General features: G+C 47.0%; 7 protein-coding genes across 7 annotated transcripts; 5 read left to right on the forward strand and 2 right to left on the reverse strand.

The window, feature by feature from the left end:
- The first annotated feature begins 40 nt into the window (after nucleotides 1-40).
- On the forward strand, nucleotides 41-4478 carry V1508DRAFT_388153 (RecF/RecN/SMC). Its single transcript, XM_066937862.1, has 11 exons — nucleotides 41-457; nucleotides 512-922; nucleotides 981-1277; nucleotides 1325-2524; nucleotides 2571-2735; nucleotides 2787-2880; nucleotides 2932-3047; nucleotides 3092-3333; nucleotides 3389-3667; nucleotides 3720-4013; nucleotides 4059-4478. Exons 1-11 carry the CDS (start codon nucleotides 140-142, stop codon nucleotides 4162-4164), a joined length of 3522 nt encoding a protein of 1173 aa, XP_066795084.1. The 5' UTR covers nucleotides 41-139; the 3' UTR covers nucleotides 4165-4478.
- A 115-nt stretch (nucleotides 4479-4593) lies between these two features.
- On the forward strand, nucleotides 4594-5287 carry V1508DRAFT_405005 (uncharacterized protein; the record flags this gene model as incomplete). Its single annotated transcript, XM_066938669.1, has 2 exons — nucleotides 4594-4911; nucleotides 4976-5287. The coding sequence occupies 2 exons, from the start codon at nucleotides 4594-4596 to the stop codon at nucleotides 5285-5287; spliced, it is 630 nt and encodes a 209-aa protein (XP_066795085.1).
- A 955-nt stretch (nucleotides 5288-6242) lies between these two features.
- On the forward strand, nucleotides 6243-7787 carry V1508DRAFT_356473 (uncharacterized protein; the record flags this gene model as incomplete). The annotated part of the gene is made up of 3 exons (XM_066936992.1): nucleotides 6243-6914; nucleotides 6968-7632; nucleotides 7691-7787. The coding sequence occupies 3 exons, from the start codon at nucleotides 6243-6245 to the stop codon at nucleotides 7785-7787; spliced, it is 1434 nt and encodes a 477-aa protein (XP_066795086.1).
- Nucleotides 7788-10403: 2616 nt separating this feature from the next.
- V1508DRAFT_419857 (HD domain-containing protein) lies at nucleotides 10404-11725 on the forward strand. The gene is made up of 2 exons (XM_066940657.1): nucleotides 10404-11164; nucleotides 11219-11725. Exons 1-2 carry the CDS (start codon nucleotides 10786-10788, stop codon nucleotides 11557-11559), a joined length of 720 nt encoding a protein of 239 aa, XP_066795087.1. The 5' UTR covers nucleotides 10404-10785; the 3' UTR covers nucleotides 11560-11725.
- V1508DRAFT_419858 (glycosyl transferase family 4-domain-containing protein) lies at nucleotides 11586-13344 on the reverse strand. The gene is made up of 2 exons (XM_066940658.1): nucleotides 12996-13344; nucleotides 11586-12938 (listed from the first exon to the last, which is right to left on the reverse strand). The coding sequence occupies exons 1-2, from the start codon at nucleotides 13307-13309 to the stop codon at nucleotides 11753-11755; spliced, it is 1500 nt and encodes a 499-aa protein (XP_066795088.1). The 5' UTR covers nucleotides 13310-13344; the 3' UTR covers nucleotides 11586-11752.
- A 138-nt stretch (nucleotides 13345-13482) lies between these two features.
- V1508DRAFT_388169 (WD40-repeat-containing domain protein) lies at nucleotides 13483-14931 on the forward strand. Its single transcript, XM_066937863.1, has 2 exons — nucleotides 13483-13717; nucleotides 13770-14931. Exons 1-2 carry the CDS (start codon nucleotides 13666-13668, stop codon nucleotides 14867-14869), a joined length of 1152 nt encoding a protein of 383 aa, XP_066795089.1. The 5' UTR covers nucleotides 13483-13665; the 3' UTR covers nucleotides 14870-14931.
- On the reverse strand, nucleotides 14864-17306 carry V1508DRAFT_372427 (uncharacterized protein). Its single transcript, XM_066937506.1, has 2 exons — nucleotides 15462-17306; nucleotides 14864-15411 (listed from the first exon to the last, which is right to left on the reverse strand). Exons 1-2 carry the CDS (start codon nucleotides 16995-16997, stop codon nucleotides 14932-14934), a joined length of 2016 nt encoding a protein of 671 aa, XP_066795090.1. The 5' UTR covers nucleotides 16998-17306; the 3' UTR covers nucleotides 14864-14931.
- Nucleotides 17307-17465: the final 159 nt, after the last annotated feature.

The raw sequence follows: 17465 nt of genomic DNA on the forward strand, positions 1-17465 counted from the left end.
TGAGCTTTAGTTCGTTACCGCAGCAACCACGCCCGAAACACTCATAATACGCGTCCGCTGCTTCAAAGTTTGTCCCAAGCAACAACAACTCACTTCATCAATCAGCGCACCGATTCTTCACGACAAATTGTGACATACGATGAAGCTTGAAGAGCTGATAATTGATGGCTTCAAGTCGTATGCTACACGTACGGTGATCAGCAATTGGGATGAGCAGTTTAATTGTATCACCGGCCTGAATGGATCGGGAAAGTCTAATATACTCGATGCAATATGCTTTGTGCTGGGCATCACAACAATGACCACTGTGAGGGCTCAGAATCTTCAGGATTTGATATATAAGCGTGGCCAAGCTGGCGTTACGAAGGCTAGTGTTTCGATTGTATTTGACAATAGAGACTCTGCGACTAGCCCGATCGGATTCGAGGCATGCCCTCAAATTAGCATCACCAGACAGGTACGTGCATATTACATCATATAATATTTTAGAGAATTGTACTAATCCATTTAGATTGTGCTTGGTGGTACTAGCAAGTATCTGGTCAATGGCCATCGCGCGCAGCAACAAACCGTCCAGAATCTCTTCCAGTCGATCCAGCTCAACATCAACAATCCTAATTTCATGATTATGCAGGGCCGCATTACTAAAGTATTAAATATGAAACCGACGGAGATCCTTGCAATGATTGAGGAAGCATCAGGAACGCGAATGTTTGAGGAACGACGAGACAAAGCATTGAAAACAATGGCGAAGAAGGATAAGAAGTTTGAGGAAATCAATGAACTTCTACGAGAAGAAATTGAACCCAAGCTTGATAAATTAAGAGCAGAAAAAAGAGCCTTCCTAGAATTGCAACAGACTCAGTCCGACTTAGAGCGGCTAACCAAAGTTGTAGTTTCTCATGACTACGTAAAGTATAATGTACGTGCCATCATTCGGTTCAACATAGAACATCTGAAATACTGATCACAATGAATAGGAGCAATTAAGTAGTTTCGAGCAAATGATAGCCAGCAAGACTAGCGAGATGAATGACGTGGATGCTCAGATCAACAAGACGAAGGGGGAGATGGCCATTATCGAGGAGGACGTAGCGCAAATTACAGCTCTACGTGAGAAGGAGCTCCAAAAAGGAAACGAGTATCAGAAACTCGAGCAAGGACTTAAGGACTTGTCACACGAAATTGTGCGTCTGCATACATTGTTGGAAGTCAAGACCAAAAATATTGCAGAGGAGGAACAAAAGGGAACAAAGATTCAAGAAAACATCTCAGAGGTTAGTGGCGAAACCAATTTGTACTATGACAGCTAAATTTTCTGCAGCTTCAAATGCAGCTCGAGACTAAAACCGAGGAGTTTAGAGCATCGCAAGAGTCATTCTATTCTGCGAAGGAAGCGTACGATGCTATTTGCGGGGAGACCGCCAAAACGGAAGAACTGCTGGAGACACTGCAAACCGGCGTAGCGTCCAAGGAAGGTCAAAAGAACGGTTTCATGGACCAGTTGGAAGAAGCTAGAGCATGTGCCAGTCAGTCGAAGTCCAAGCAGGAGCAATTGAAACTTCAGATCGCTCATCTCCAACAACGGCTGACGGAGCTTGAGCCTCGCGCTCGCACGGCACGACAGCAGAACCAGGGACTGTTTAACAAGTTAGAGAAACTGAAATCGGAACGTGGATCCCTGCAGGCAGCTCTATCGTCAATGAACTTTGATCCTGAAGTCCACGAAGTCATGAAACAGCAGGAGGCAACAAGTGAAACAAAGGTCCGCGAGTTGACGGCAAGAATTGATAATCTGAAACGACAAGTCGCCAATATGGAGTTTACCTATGCAGACCCAGTTCCCAATTTCGATCGAAGCAAGGTGAAAGGTCTGGTTGCGCAGCTTTTCTCAATAGAAAGGGATAAATTTGCTGCAGCAATTGCTCTCGAGATATGTGCCGGTGGTAGACTATATAACATTGTTGTAGATACCGAGGTGACTGGAACTCAGCTTCTTGAAAAGGGCAACCTTCCGAAACGAGTCACCATCATTCCCCTTAACAAGATAGCCGCATTTACAGCATCTGCAGAGAAAATTGGTGCAGCCAAAAGCCTCGCACCCGGAAAAGTCGACCTTGCTCTCTCACTCGTGGGATATGACGATGAAGTTTCCAGAGCTATGGACTTTGTGTTCGGCTCGACATTAATCTGCGCCGATGCTGATACTGCCAAGCGAGTGACGTTTGATTCCCGTGTTCGTATGAAAAGCGTAACGTTACAAGGAGATATGTACGATCCAAATGGAACTCTTTCCGGTGGCAGTGCCCCCAAATCTAGTGGTGTCTTGATCACTGTTCAGGAATTGAACCAACTAATGGTGCAGAGAAATCAGGAGGAAGCTGACCTTAAACGGCTGCGAGATATTATGTCCATTGAGAAGGCCAAGATCGGAGAGGGAACGTCCCTAAGTCAACAGTTGGATCTCAAGCAACATGAGGTTGCACTGATGGAACAACAAATTGCTAATAATTCTTGCTCGGCTGTAAGTAGCCGCATGTACGAGCTAGAAGTATGCTAATTGAAAATAGATTATTAATGAGATCGACAGCGCTGCGCAAAGTATTGAACAGCTTCACCTAGCAATTAAGCAAGCTCAGGAGATCCAAGCAAATGCAGAGAGTGACGTTCGCAAGATCGAGAAAGATATGGCCGAGTTCAAATCTGATAAAGGCTCTAAGCTCGAAGCATTGAAAGTACGTATTCAGTTCAGATAACGTTGTCACGACAGCCTAACGCTTGTGCAGAAAGAATGGGCTGCATTAAAGAGGCAGGCAGATAAAGCGTCCCAAACTATGAAGGCTATTCAGAAGCAGTTCCAATCGGCTCAGTTAGAAAAGGGTAAGTACTGTACGTGTCTCATGATATTTGGATTCCCGCTACTATTAGTAGATCAACTCGAAAATGATATCGCACTCGCCAACCAGTCATTCGAGGAGGCCAAGCAATCGTGGAAGGAGCTGAATACGGAAATTGCGAATATTGCGGAGAAGCTGGAGTCTACTAAGGTACAAATGAAGTTCGTCCTGGCGGCTGTTCTAACAGAGTTTAGCGTCATTACACCGAATCTTCTGATACTGTCGAGCGAGAGAAAGCGAAGATGATAGGCTTCGACGACGAGCTAGGAGCTCTTGAAGACACGAGGAGGGTGAAGGCACAGAAAGTTGCGGATCTTGGTCTTACTGCTCAAAAGATCAACCATTCGCTGGAGAAGATGAAGGGTGACCGACGACATGCCCATGAGCGACTCAGAGAACTATTGAGTCAGTATTCTTGGGTTGAAGAGGAAAAAGAGTAAGCTGTCTGTACCTTCACTGCAATGGAAGACATTATCTAATGACTAGGTCAGATTATTCGGCAGACAAGGAAGTCCATATGATTACTCTGGATACAATATCCAAGAATGCGAAGCAACTATGAAGCAATTGTCCGACAGGTTTCACGAGATGAAGAAGACTGTTAACGGCAAAGTAATGAATATGATTGACACTGTCGAGAAGAAGGAAATTGCTTTGCGGAATATGCTGAAGACTGTTGCAAAGGATAAGCGAAAGATTGAGGAGACGATCCAGAGTTTAGATCAATACAAAAAGGAGGCTCTCATCAATACGTGGCAGAAGGTGGACCGGTAAGTGCCAACTGCAACCGATACTTTAGAACTATCTCTAAGATATATGCAGCGAGTTCGGCCAAATATTTGCCGATATGCTACCCGGCAGTTTCGCAAAATTAGAGCCATCAGAAGGCAAAGATGTTACACAAGGTCTCGACATCAAAGTGTGCCTAGGCAAAATCTGGAAGGAAAGTCTCACGGAGCTTAGCGGTGGCCAAAGATCTCTAGTTGCTCTTTCTTTGATAATGGCGCTTCTGCAGTTCAAGCCGGCTCCTATGTATATTCTCGATGAGGTCGATGCTGCTCTTGATTTGAGTCATACGCAGAATATTGGCCGATTGATTAAGACCAGATTCAAAGGGTACGATCATTTTGTCAAACAGTGAGTGGTTGCTAACAAGTCTAGGTCGCAGTTTATAGTCGTCAGTTTGAAGGAAGGATTTTTCTCCAATGCCAACCGTGTATTCAGGACTCGTTTCCAAGAAGGCACGTCTGTCGTGTCTGTTATGTAATTAGGTGGTATATTGAAGTTTAGTGCCTTTGCGAGTCTATAAATGTTGCTGCCCTGAGAATGTGATGTGGTTGTATAACAAAAACAGTTTTACTTGTTACGTGTGCTTGCCTACAAAGATCTATGTTGAATTGAGGTGGTGATTTAGGATATCCACAAATAACAAGAATATTAATTGAAACAATAATGATGCGGATGATGAAATGCGAAGGAATCTTTAGGGTCAATCGTACTCGTCAACCTTCAATCAAATTCACCAAGGGTAAGGGCTCCCGATTTGAGTTCGTGGCGCTCCTGTACACTTTCGAACTGCTCACGTCTGTTTTCGGGCGAGAGAGACTACGTAAGTGAGTCCCGTTCTAGTTCAAAGAGCTCGGTCACATATCATTCGTTGTCGATACAATTGCTGATTGATTTTAGCAGTATAGATATGGCGAGCGACAGTGCGACGACGACTTTTATTGCCTGCATAGTTATAGGCTTCTTATTAATACGATGGTTCGTGATCCCATCAGCACCGCCATCGTCATCCTCGGCTGCTACTGGCACGGGGACATCGTCTTCGCAAGCAGCCACTGGAGCTAGCACGACGTACCGGAGAAGACGGCCGATTACTCAGGGGATGATAGAAGTTGTTCAAAGCATTGCACCCTCTCTTACGGTCGAGCAAATACGTTATGATCTTGACCGGACAGGATCAGTTGAGCTCACGATCGACCGCATTCTAGCTGAGGGTGGATTACCACTCGTAAGTTACGCCGGATGTCATAGCGTGGTGGCGTTATTACGATATTCTGACAAGACTATGTTAGCCTCCGAATGCACAGCCAGACTCACCTCAGACGCAGGCATCGGCATCTACGTCTGCAGCTGCGAAGGGTCCATATCCTGATTTAATTAAACGATATAATCTTCAAACGAAACTGCATGATGGCATTGAGGTGTCGGACGAATCTATCGTAAAAGAATCAGGAAGTACATCGGCCGGTGCAGTGAAGAAGACGAAGTGGCGTCAATCGAAGGAAGAGCGGCAAGCAATGCTACGGAAACAGCGGGAAGATATGATTCTGCGTGCTCGCCGCAAGCTAGAAGAAGAGGACAAGAAAGCAAATTCTACAGCATGAGCGTGTGCAGCAGCTGTCAGATGTGAACTCTTTACCTCAGGAATTGGACGAGGGTGCAGACTATGGGATAACGAGCTTTCGTTTTGAGTTGCAGAAAGTTTACTCTCTAAGCTTTCAGCATTGTTTCTGCTTTCAGAATGAGTTTTGATTGTCACGCTTACTTGATTGCTGGCCGGCGTATGCGCACCTCCCTCACTCATGCTTCGTGCCCCTTGGAATTAATGCTCATATGTACAATGTCGTATACGAAGGTATTAGTGGTTACGAACAACATATACTTGCTGATATGATGGAATGTTTACATACGGCTCGCCGTTTGAGATTGGATAAATTGATGCAACCGGAATTATTGTACAGGTACTATAGTAATATTCGTTTGTCGCGCCCTTGTGAAATCGTGTAGGTTGACAAGACCCTCGCGTGGCATTGACTACGTGCAAGGCGCAAATATCATCACCCGTACAAGGCATGTAGATTGAAGTTAGAGCGAGCAGAAATTTGAAGAGAAGGTCGTAAATTGCAACTAAGGTAAAGTGAGTACTCTATGACATAGAATTGCTCGTATTGCTGGACGTTTGTAATGGATACACGGAATTGTTGAAGTTATCAATCCACCCTCCAAACTTCTGTGGGTTAGGGGCGTCAGTATCGTCTAGTGCGGCTTTGGTGGAAGCGGCGGTGAGTCACAGATCACACATTAACCGGACGTTGGTCCCCAATAGCCGAAGAAACTTCGAGAAAGCCAAAGCCAAAGTGTCGTTATGGCGTAAATGGGTCAAATATGTTTGAAAGTGGTCCCGAATTTCCGGGTAACTTCCACTGTTCCAATTTTATTCGGGAAAGTTGAAATAGGCACGCGAGAATAAATTTTGGTCGACATTGTGAATAAAGCTACTTCCTCGATCGTCGCATTTACTGTTCCGTAGCTTAGCTACCTTATAGAATTGACAGCGAGATGCCCTTCACAGTAGCATCTACAAGGGCGACGTCAGTGCTGCGGAATCAATTGAAAGTGCTCTTTACATCGTGTCCATACTCAATATGCGCCAGCTCTCGCTTTTCGTCCACAAGTAAGCAACACGCAAATCCGGCTCGACCAACTGTTAGCCGAAAGCCCCACTCGGAAACAAAGAGGAGTAACTCGTTACCACTGTATTTTCAGTCGCGGCGGTCATTTCATTCATCTTTGCTGTCCTTAAATGGACGAACTGATCCTTATGGAACATTAGGAATTAGCAAGAATGCATCAGACAAAGAGATCAAGAAAGCGTATTATGCGCTGGCTAAGAAGTACCATCCAGATGTTAATACTGAAGATGGCGCCGAAAAGAAATTTCATGATATTCAGGATGCGTATGAGATATTGTCAAATGCCGAGAAGAAATCCCAGTTCGACTCATTCGGACCTGGGGCGTTTGGTGGTGCTGACGCTACCGGTGGCGGTGCCGGAGACGCTGGTGGCGGTCCATTCAACCCGTTCAGTAATTTCGGTGGATTTGCAGGCTTTGGTGGCGGTCAAGCTTTCGACATGGAAGATTTGTTTAGCGCGTTTACAGGCGGTAGCGCTAGGGGTCGAAGTCGGAGAACAAGAGATACAGTTCAAGAATTTAAAGGTGACGATATTGAGGTAATTTTGCATGACAATTATCGTGTATTGAATAGAAAACTAACTATTTGTAGGTGCTTGTTTCTGTCTCCTTTATGGACGCAGCGAAGGGTATTTCTAAGGACGTCAGCTATAACCCATTAGTTGCCTGCCACACTTGCAGCGGGACAGGCTTGAAGACCGGCCATAAGCGCGCTACGTGTCCTAAATGTCGTGGTACCGGCACCCAAGTTCATATGACTGATGGCGGTTTTGCTATTGGCACAACTTGTAATACTTGTGGTGGCACAGGCGTCTTTGTCGATCCGAAGTCGGCTTGCTCAACTTGCCACGGCGAGGGTATTTTGAAGACTCGGCGCACGACGACGGTGGATATTCCGCCTGGGATTGAAGATGGGATGCGATTACGAGTGTCCGGTGAAGGTGACGCACCTCCGATTCAGTCAGACAAGAACGTCCGCATTCATCGGGGTGATTTGTATGTCAGAGTCAAAGTTGAGCCACATGCAGAGTTCACTCGAAAAGGCCCTCACGTCTTCTACACTGCTGAGGTTCCTATGACTACAGCTGCTCTCGGCGGTAAAGTTCGAATTCCGACACTCAGTGGTGAGGCGGACCTCACGGTACCACCTGCTACACAATCGGGCATGACGGTTACCATGACTGGTAGGGGTATGCCAATGCTTCAACGCAACCAGAATGGTGATATGAAGGTCACGTTCAAAGTCAACACATTGAGGTATATTCTTTCATTTATACTGTTCTTTCGGAAATGTGTATTAACTTCTTTATCACAGACCAACGAATGCCGAACAAACTAGACTCTTGGAAATGCTAGCGGATGCATTTAATGACCGGAGTGCAAGACGAACTCAGACGAATAGAGACAAGTGAGTTGAAGTTGATTTTCAGTAATTCCGTTTCCCGAAATTATGGTGCTCTGGGTTACGGCATTTCTATATGCATATTAGGTGTCATGCGTCACTGGACTATTTGGGCAAGAAAGCTTTCAATATAGACGGCCTTTTGATGTACATATAACAATATAATGTATTAATATTTCTATGATGGCTTATTGTTTTGGTTCTGACTTTCATACTTCTCTTCAGTTCGTCATTTTCACCTTCCTCGTCATCCACGACAAATGACACCGCACCAAAAGGACCGAATCAGTCTGACGAGTCGGCTGACCACGACGGATTTTTGAAACGGACGATGAAGAAGATATTCCATGTCGACGGTAACGAAGAGGCCAATGAAAAGAAATAGATAGAAGAAATCACGCGCATTTGCAACAGAAGCACATGATTATGTATTAAGTGAACGGTTACACGATAATATTAATGCAGCAATTTGGCTGCAGAGATATGTACATATTGATCTCATGAAGTTGTCGTTGTGTCGACAAAAGGTGTATGTTGCATCCCATTAGCACCTATGATTTTTGATGGCACATAGTACTGGTCCGTACGAGTCATTTACTTTGTATATATTATTCTATCTCATGTCATAGTAGTGTTTCTTGATCTTCACATATAATATTTGCCTTTATTGGAATGTTGTGTGGCATGGTAAGGACATCAGTGAAATCGTCACTGAGGTAGATAACTCGAGCACAACAATTACTTTGTGAAGTGTACACGTATTCAGTCGCATCCTCCTGATAAACGATATGTCTCGAATCCCGCCGTCCGGCACAAAACGCAGAGGGGTATCAGCGTCCGCATATCGACTTAGGGCATTCCCCAAGACTCTTTAAGATCTTCAAACCGCCATTTCATGGTACAGCCAGTACTCTTCTCGATCTCTTTTACAAGAATATAAGATAATTGTGTACATGTCGTATGATGGCTGTGCCCAGAAAACCTATCCGAAAGCATTTAACGACTCTCCAGGTGGAATCCAGTCTTGCATTTTAATGATCCTGGGTACTTCGCCGATGACGGCACACTATTTATCCTTGCGGACGAGAACAGAGCGGCACAGCCTCCGAGATGCCGGCCTCAGTTCTGGGGCGATGAGCTCATTATTTCGAGACAGCATGGGACCTCGCAGGCGGCTATTGTTTCGATATTCTTGGATTGTACAGTTGGTAGAAGATGCTGAATTGGTTACTGATATAGTTCGAATGTCACAACAGATGGGTCCTGATAATTCGCTCCATTTGACATGACTATATTGAAAGTAATGAGCAGAAAATTACATGGCACTGAAGTGCCCAGCGGGGGAGTACTATTGCAAAATCGTTGACAATCCAGCTCGAAATGTGAGAATGGCAGATCAATCGCGGGGCGGAGCGTAAAAGTTTATACCCGAGGCATTTGCTTCGACGTAATTTCGCAACAATCGTGCTTTGTCAATATTCGCAGAGCACTGTCATTTCGCGTGCCACTATTACCATTTGTAGTACTTGCGAGCCGACTAGGAGTGCTTAATATTAGTTTTACTGACGAAAATAAGTAATCTCGTAACATGTATGGATCATGAGTCGAATTTTCTTCCGCATATCCAGAATCTGAGACTATATCTATATTTGTGAATGATATCGTTACTGCTCTAAAGCTTCGAACCGAGATCTGAGTCCAGTATATTACTAACTACTTCTGCTTGCGTGTGTGGTAATAATCTCCGATCCAGCTATCCGAGCTATCGAAAGTGCCTCTCTATGTGACAAATTACTGCCGTTATTGAAAGCAATACTACTGTCGGCTGGGAAAGGTGCACTCATGACACGTTGAGAAATGTCTGCTCGACGTATGTCAACGAGCTGCTGCCTAGGTTGTGACACTATGATGGTATTCATATCATTAGGGCTGCATTGTGCCGGAGGACAACTTGGAGTTGGATGTTTTTGAGAATAGTCCGCAGGCTCGCTCGCTCTAAATTTGGTCATTGCGCACCGCTGTTCCGACGAGGCCCAGTATGTGCCAACGCATCTATTGGCGAACGTGTCATAGTAGAAATAATCGTCGACGTCGAAGTCACCGACGATGTCACACTCAACGATACCAAGAGTTTCGGTTTCATTGTGCCGTCATGTTCTGATTTGATCCGATTCGGCGGACAAGCCTTGTCGACGAAACTTGGTCCTTCATTTACAACACACATATGAGCTCGATTATATGCCTATTCGCACCAATATCTCCGAATTATACAGCTTCGGGACGACAGAGTAATGCAGCAGGTGTCGCGAGTTCGACTCTGAAAACAGTCCGCTCACACTCTAGTGACATTGCAACCTCTATGACTGACAATTCTCACACACAGCTTACGCCTTGTCGCCTCAACCAATATTATGTGTGTTAAAAATATTCTTCTTTGCTGTCAACGCAGAAGTCTTGGTACTTACTTACACGGCCGGGCGGCAGCCAGTTCGAACTCGCTGCCTGGGCTTATCTGCAGAGGAATTAGGAGACATTTATTAACCATTTCATGACGAAGCACCACTCGACTGCCATTACCCGGCACAAAGAATTCCAAAAAACTAACGAATTGTGACGCATGTCCAACTCGATTGTGGGAGTTGAGAAGCTTTAGGCGCAATTTTTTGGGTCGGACGCCTAACTCGTATTCTTTGCCTTCAACTCAAAACTTTAATGCCCGTCCGGAAAGGCTAACGAAGCCCCTGTTATCGCTTCGGAGTCATCGACTATTTGTTACTTGCTTAAATATTTGGCGTTTAAATAACGTTCAATTTACGATTTTACTAGGACATATTAGCATTAGTGCGGTTAGGACTCTGCTTGTACCTACAGCCCGGCTGTAGCCTCACCAACACTTCTTTTCCGTTTTATACCTACTTGCCGGCTCCAAGTTTATCGGGGCATGCAAACTTTGCTATCACTTGCTAGTAGAGTGTTCTCGTGAACACGATATAGAGCGAGTCACCAATATGATTTCATCGACCAGCCCATTGTCGGCTTCATCTGTGGATAATGCCAACGGCATCACCGATCTCGAAAGTATGACTCCACTCTGGACTCCAGAAGCCGTTATCCCGCCCGAGATCCTCAAGCTTCCTGTACCACTGTCTTTTTTCCGTATATTACGGTACCTCAAGATGCAGCGACGAACCGGTTGGTTAAACCATGGCATCCGAGTCGAGACTGCGGAATCTATTGCAGACCATATGTATCGAATGGCCGTGATGTGTTTGTTAGCTCCCACTGAAGAGAAATTGGACAGCAGAAAATGCGCGATGATTGCCCTTGTGCATGATCTCGCTGAGGCAGTGGTAGGTGATTTGACGCCTATGGATCCACTTGGTGCAGGTTCGTCCGTTTGAGTGGCGCCTGATCGAAGTTAGTGTTAATGGAGAATTCTAGAAGAAAAGCATAGGCGCGAGCGCGAGACTATTTTATATCTCGCAAATCAGCTAAGGCCTGTCAATCCCAGTGCATCAGCCGAATTGACAGCCTGTTATTTTGAATACGAAGAACAAACCACGCCCGAAGGGAGATTCGTTAAGGATTTGGACAAATTCGAGTTTCTACTACAAACTGCAGAGTACGAAATGGACGTCAAAGCCAGAATCGAAAGTAAAGATGTTGATATTAAGAGTTTTTGGTACGCAAAGGAGAAGATCACGCATCCGCTTGTCAAGGAATGGACGAATCAGTTGATCGATGAGCGGACAAAAGTCCTAGGAGAGAAACTTCATTATTGATGTTATCTTATGGCACGCACACATTATGTGGATGCATTGACTGCATTTTAGTTTGGCGGGTTTGTTGTATGTACATTATATTTCACGCATTTTTGACTTATAGTATACAAGAAACTCAATTCGGCTTGATGACCCATAAAAAATGTTATACGCCACTCTTGGTCCCATAATTATGACTTCTATACGTTCTCATTCACAGATTATCCCGACCAAACACGGCCGGCGCGATAGTATGTCTCGCAATCAACCCAACGGCACAACAGCCTGCCTGAACCCCCAGTATCACTATCGCAAGCGTATCTTCGCGTAATGGACCAGCCCACGTAAGCACGAGATTGACAATTGTGAAATTAGACGAAGATTTAATCACGTGAGTCGCTGGATCTCGTTCTAAATCGAGCAATTTCAATTTTCCGAGACTGGTGAGCAGGAGTAATTCTGCACCTTTCGGAGGTACATCGAAATACACCCGCGACGGCTCCAAAAGTCCTGTTTCCGTGTTCAATTTCGGAAGGCGGTGGCGTGGACAGTCGACTAGCTTAAACAGCTGTGGGGCGGAGTATATAAAATTGACAATCTGCGGGATCAAAAACAATAATAATGTCTTTGAGAAATGGCCCAGAATGCCCACTTGCGCGAACACCATACCAGCAAAATAACAGTACGTGTCGCCGACAAACACGCGTGCTGGATACCAGTTATATTTGAGCAAGGCGGTGGTCACGGCGATCAATGGTAGCACAAAGTATGTCGAGAGCAAGTGCGCTTCGGTTGCAGGATGTGGAGGATGGAGCCCCAATATTCTGCCCGGCACGATATACATGGCGTCGTTCAGTAACAAGAAGATTGCTATAATGAGTGACTGGCCGGCTTCGAGACCGTTGATTCCCGCAAGAATGTTGATCGAGTTCGGGCAGAAAATGGCCATGGCAAGCATGTATATGTAATAAAACACGCCTAGGTCCACGACAGGTACTGCAGAATTTGATACCATTCTGGGGTTGAATAACCTCCAAATCACAGGTGGCACTGCAACCAATGTGACACCAAAGTCAACATAGTAAACCAAAATGAGAGGCAAGACGGCGATTGCGGGCAGTAATAACTTGTTCCGCCACCGAATGTCAAACAAATCGTCGGCGACACCTAACACTAACATGCTGAACGAAGAAAGTAATGCTGCAAGAAATTCTGCTAACTTAGAGTGCGGGAACATGCGGAGAGGCCGGCCTTTGTGTAAGGTCGCTGTGTCGAGTACATGCTCGCGATTGCCGCTGCCAGATGTCTCCGTGACAAAGAACTTGGCAAATAAAAACGGAATGAAGAAGAACAGTGTAATTAAGTATACCACAGCGCACACTGCACCCATTGTTTCCGGTCTGCCCAAGAGTAAGTTAATCAAATCCTGTGGTATCGGCCAGATCCAACGAACTTACATTAGCGGTCTGTGTTTCTTTCCAAGATCACGACCAACGAACCCGACACGAACGAAGTCGGGGCTGAGAACTGGTATTAACGTTGCAGTAATGACATACGCAAGAACACTGAAACCGATACACGCTAACAGCGGATCATATTCCGAATTGAAAACTAAAGCGAACGACAGGCCAACCAGGAAGAGCGTCACCAGTTTGGCTCTTGAACTCGTTGGTACCGCTCCTCGCTGAACTGACTTCTGAACTCTCGATGAGCCTTTAGGAAGACCATTGCCTGCGTCTCCACCATTATCTACAGGTATAGGGCCAGACATAGAGGATTCTGCTCCGGAGGTCTAACAGATCTGACCATCGCTCTGGCGAAATGAGCATCTAGAGTTGACGTGGCCAGAAATATGCAAAGTAAGGGTCTAGTGCGTTCACGTGCCAATGTCGGTGACACAAAATTTGATGCGACAATATCAGGCTTCCAAAATAGTTCACTACATTTAAGAACAGTCGTGTCATATTACAATTCTTTAATCTACATACGATCCCGAAACAACCTGGCGCACAGAAAATGATGCCGACCGCGGCCAATTGAGATTTACACTTAAGTCTTAGTTATATTGTCTCAATAAGTGGAATTTAAAGTTCTACTTCATACTTAAGTCGACACACGTCTGCACTAATGAATGCGATAGCAACTGGTCACGAAGACCTTATTCACGATATAGCATACGGTAAATACTTTACGAGATTATGCGCTTGATAAATACTGACTCTTTAATACAGATCACTATGGCCGTCTACTGGCGACGTGCTCTTCAGATCAATTCATCAAATTATTCACACGCGTGGTTCCTTCAGCCGAATGGACACTGCTCTCGTCTTTCAAGGCGCACGATGCCAATATCTTCAGTCTTTCATTTGCACCCCCCCAATACGGTCTGCTCTTGGCGTCTTGCTCGGAAGACCAAACTGTACGCGTGCACAGCTCGATAGACAACGGCCACACGTTCGCTAAGATTGCTACGTTATCGGACTCAGGGGGTCCAGTGCACCAGGTTGCGTTCGCCAAATTCGGCGGACATGGTTTGAAATTGGCATGTATTGGCGCTGACGGTGTCGTGAGGGTCTACCATGCTGCAGATCCTGCCGATCTGCGACAATGGCACCTCGCCTTCGAGAAGGTGGTCGACAAGGACAGACTGTTGTCCACTGGTGTCGCTGCTAGGGATTTACAAGGAGATTTCGCCGTGGACTGGTGCCCTTCTGGGACAGTTCGCGCGTCGTGGTTTACATACGAATTGGGTATTGACATGGATGACGTTGAATTGCCGCGTGTCGACCGCTTGACCATCGCAGAACTAGCCGTAGAGCAGTTTGTAGCGTCCTCAATGTCGAAGGTGGTAGTGTTTAGGAAGCGACTGAATGGGGGAATATATGAGTACGAGCCAACTGAGGAGTTGCCTGGCCACACGGATATTGTGCGGGATGTTGCGTGGGCGAGCAACGCCTCCGTTGGTGGCCGGTATGAGCTGATTGCGACAGCGTGCAAGGACGGCTGGGTTCGCATCTTCAAGCTGACGACGCGTCGGATTGGGGGAGTGCGGGCGACGGAATATCGGAACGGCGGCGCAGGCACAGTAAGCGGCAATAGCGAGATAGGCGCTGACGAGGACGATCTCGGGTACGAGGTCGAGTTGTTGGACCAGTTCGACCATCATAAGAGCGAGGTTTGGAAAGTTTCGTGGAACTTCTCAGGTACCGTTTTGAGCTCGTCTGGCGACGACGGGAGGGTTAGGTTCTGGCGGGCCGCGTACACGGGGAAGTTTGTGGGACTGGGGGTTGCATCGGCAGAGCAGGGCTCCAACGACGAGATGGACGACTAGAGTGCTATGTATATTACGCCTGCTCTATATCTACTATATAATACAAAACAGACTGTATATAATCACATACCACGGATAAACATGCCGAGCACGGCCACAATGTGGTAGCACAACATGCCTACCAGCATGAAGGCCTTGTGCATAGCCGCACATATCTGATACATAAACCACACAAAACATACGAACTCAGCTACTACCGTCGCGTCCATGACCGTCGCTCGGAGTGCCTCTTTTCGCGCAAACACGTCGAGTGGATACGATAGCTCCGATGACATGGGCGGGAATAGTACAAGTGTCATGACAAATTTAGCGAGCTCAATGGGGATGGCGAAAGAGCGTAGTAGCGGCGCGCTTTGAGTGAACCTGAGGAAGCAGTCGGAGATCCGCTCCGCAGCTTCGTCTGTGCACGGCCAAGTTGCGAGTGAGCGAGCCGGCACATCAGGCTCAGCAGGAGCGAACATGCACAGAGCGCGGCGCAGTCTTTTGCGACTAAGCATCACCCGCTTCGATCGGCCCTTGCGGATCCCGCCCATAGTCGAGCTCTACAGCATGTCAGCGCGACAAGATTTGCACAACTACCAAACGCACTCACCAGCAGCGCCTGCGATTGAATGCGGATACGTTTTCTAATAGCCACCGGCTTTCCAAGTGTCTCTGTGTCGGATTTCGACATATCATTGCCGAGTATCTCTAGATTCGGACATTCTGATTTTGATGCACTGTTGGCGCCGGAGATACGTGCTACAAGTAGAGACTGGAGATCGAGCAGGCCCATGCCTGCCATACTCCTCCTCCTGCTGACATTGCTAGCGCGGCGGATGTTGAGAGGCGCGACAGGCGACAGGTCGGGCAAGTCAAGCTGCTCGTCGGCATTGCTGGTCTCATAATGCGACGTTGCCATGGTCAGCGGGCACAGTGTGTCTTCTCCCAGAGTGTGGACGGAGTCGAATTCAAGCGTGTTCCCGCTCTTGTGATCGTTCGTGTTGTTGACAACCGGCTGCAGTCTATTCACGACGATAATCGACGACGTGCGCATGGGAATCGACGCAATAGAGCGCTGGGCTAGCCTCGCATCAACACACGGCTCTACATTTTTCTCAGAGTCGTCGATCTCCTGCCAAGCCGGATAGTCGTCCATCAATCGCGCCAGCACGGCCTTCCGCCGCTCGCGCTCCTCGTCTTCATCCACTGTGATTTCCTTGCCAATACTGCCATATATCGCGTCGTTGAGATCGAACTTCTTTGTCCTTTTGATCTTGAGCCTTGATACTAGCAAAGCCGCCTGAGATGGCACCGCCGATTTCAATCCGCCGTCTCTCGCCTCTGCCATGACTTCTGCGTACTCTCTAACACCGTCGATGCCAATCACTTTCTTCACTGCCTTCTTCCACAATTTCGGCATCGGCGCCTCTGGACGCGGTGCAAACGCAAGGTCAACCACACTAGGCGACCTTGCTGAGTCATATGATGGCCTCGGCTGACTACCCCGTTGTGACGTTGGTCTCCCTCTGGGCGGGAAAGGCGCTGGCGGAAATTTCGGCGAGCATGCTACGGGCGGCAGCGGAACTGACGAAATTCTATTCTTCCGCGGATGGTTAGTCGGCAACGCAGGAGAAGACACTGTGCCTCGATATTTAACTGTTGCTTTCAAATTTTTAGGCAGGAGTTGCGGCGGAGACAGTAAAATTGGAGCGGACGACACTCTAATCCTCCGCGTCTTCGTCCTTTCTACTGACTTTGGCAGAGCAACAGACCAGCCCATCGATTCGGACTGCGGCCGGACTTTGAGCGAGTACACCAAGTCGTCCGCGAAAATGTGTTCATGATGTGCATTACCCCGATGTATCTGACGCTCTCTACTGCCGCTGTTATTCGCACAATGAACCCCGAGGTATGATCCTGCCACAGGAGACACATGCAGAGGTGTCTTCTGTGAAGTCCCTAGCGGCAGGCTGGCCACGTCCCAAGGCGGATATTCTTTCGACCGTGCCTGCAGCGGAGGTGTAAGGAGCTTGGGAGTTGTTCCGTGGCGATATGGTCGCGCTCCTCGAAGCCGACTCTTCAGTGGAGAACGAGGAGAAGGTGGTGATGGTGGTGGTGATGGGGGCCAATTTGCAATGAATTTCATCGGATATCCAATCCAGCGAATAATCCGCACGTAAGTTACTTCGAAACTCTTCGATACAAAGAGCAGAGAAGCAAGCAGAGCAAAATAGAACAGAACAGAAAAACGTGGAGTATATGCTATATAGGATGCCACCGGCCGCGACTAGTATGCCGCGCCATACCATATCGCGATAACAGAAATGTGCTAACCATACAGACTCCGTAGAGGCTGGCTCAGTTTCCGAAGCTGAATAATTGGTGCGCGCGGGCTGATGGTCGTTGTTGACAAGGCATGGCAGTGGTCGCAGCGGGGTTTGCAAGGCTGGTTTTATGCCGCCGCGCTAGCCTTCACCCAGCCACTTTCTGCTGCTACTGTGAAATCACGTTGCGCTCTCGGGACATCCTTTCCGATAAAATTATTGAGAATGACTTTCGATGTTAGTGATGAGCTGATGATATAATATATATTAATTTAGTAAAATCATTTAAG

This window comes from Lipomyces doorenjongii (assembly GCF_038497915.1).
Source record: "Lipomyces doorenjongii strain NRRL Y-27504 unplaced genomic scaffold V1508scaffold_34, whole genome shotgun sequence".
Classification (NCBI taxonomy): Eukaryota; Fungi; Ascomycota; class Lipomycetes; order Lipomycetales; family Lipomycetaceae; genus Lipomyces; species Lipomyces doorenjongii.

Coding starts and splice junctions, on each gene's coding strand:
- V1508DRAFT_388153 (XM_066937862.1), top strand. CDS start 140: ATGAAGCTTGAAGAGCTGATAATTGATGGCTTCAAGTCGTATGCTACA. Junction 3,048..3,091: donor AGAAGCTGGAGTCTACTAAG/GTACAAATGAAG, acceptor AACAGAGTTTAG/CGTCATTACACCGAATCTTC. Junction 3,668..3,719: donor ACGTGGCAGAAGGTGGACCG/GTAAGTGCCAAC, acceptor AGATATATGCAG/CGAGTTCGGCCAAATATTTG.
- V1508DRAFT_372427 (XM_066937506.1), bottom strand. CDS start 16,997: ATGAAATTCATTGCAAATTGGCCCCCATCACCACCACCATCACCACCT. Junction 15,412..15,461: donor TTCAATCGCAGGCGCTGCTG/GTGAGTGCGTTT, acceptor GACATGCTGTAG/AGCTCGACTATGGGCGGGAT.
- V1508DRAFT_388169 (XM_066937863.1), top strand. CDS start 13,666: ATGAATGCGATAGCAACTGGTCACGAAGACCTTATTCACGATATAGCA. Junction 13,718..13,769: donor TATTCACGATATAGCATACG/GTAAATACTTTA, acceptor TCTTTAATACAG/ATCACTATGGCCGTCTACTG.
- V1508DRAFT_419858 (XM_066940658.1), bottom strand. CDS start 13,309: ATGTCTGGCCCTATACCTGTAGATAATGGTGGAGACGCAGGCAATGGT. Junction 12,939..12,995: donor AAGAAACACAGACCGCTAAT/GTAAGTTCGTTG, acceptor ACTCTTGGGCAG/ACCGGAAACAATGGGTGCAG.
- V1508DRAFT_419857 (XM_066940657.1), top strand. CDS start 10,786: ATGATTTCATCGACCAGCCCATTGTCGGCTTCATCTGTGGATAATGCC. Junction 11,165..11,218: donor TATGGATCCACTTGGTGCAG/GTTCGTCCGTTT, acceptor GGAGAATTCTAG/AAGAAAAGCATAGGCGCGAG.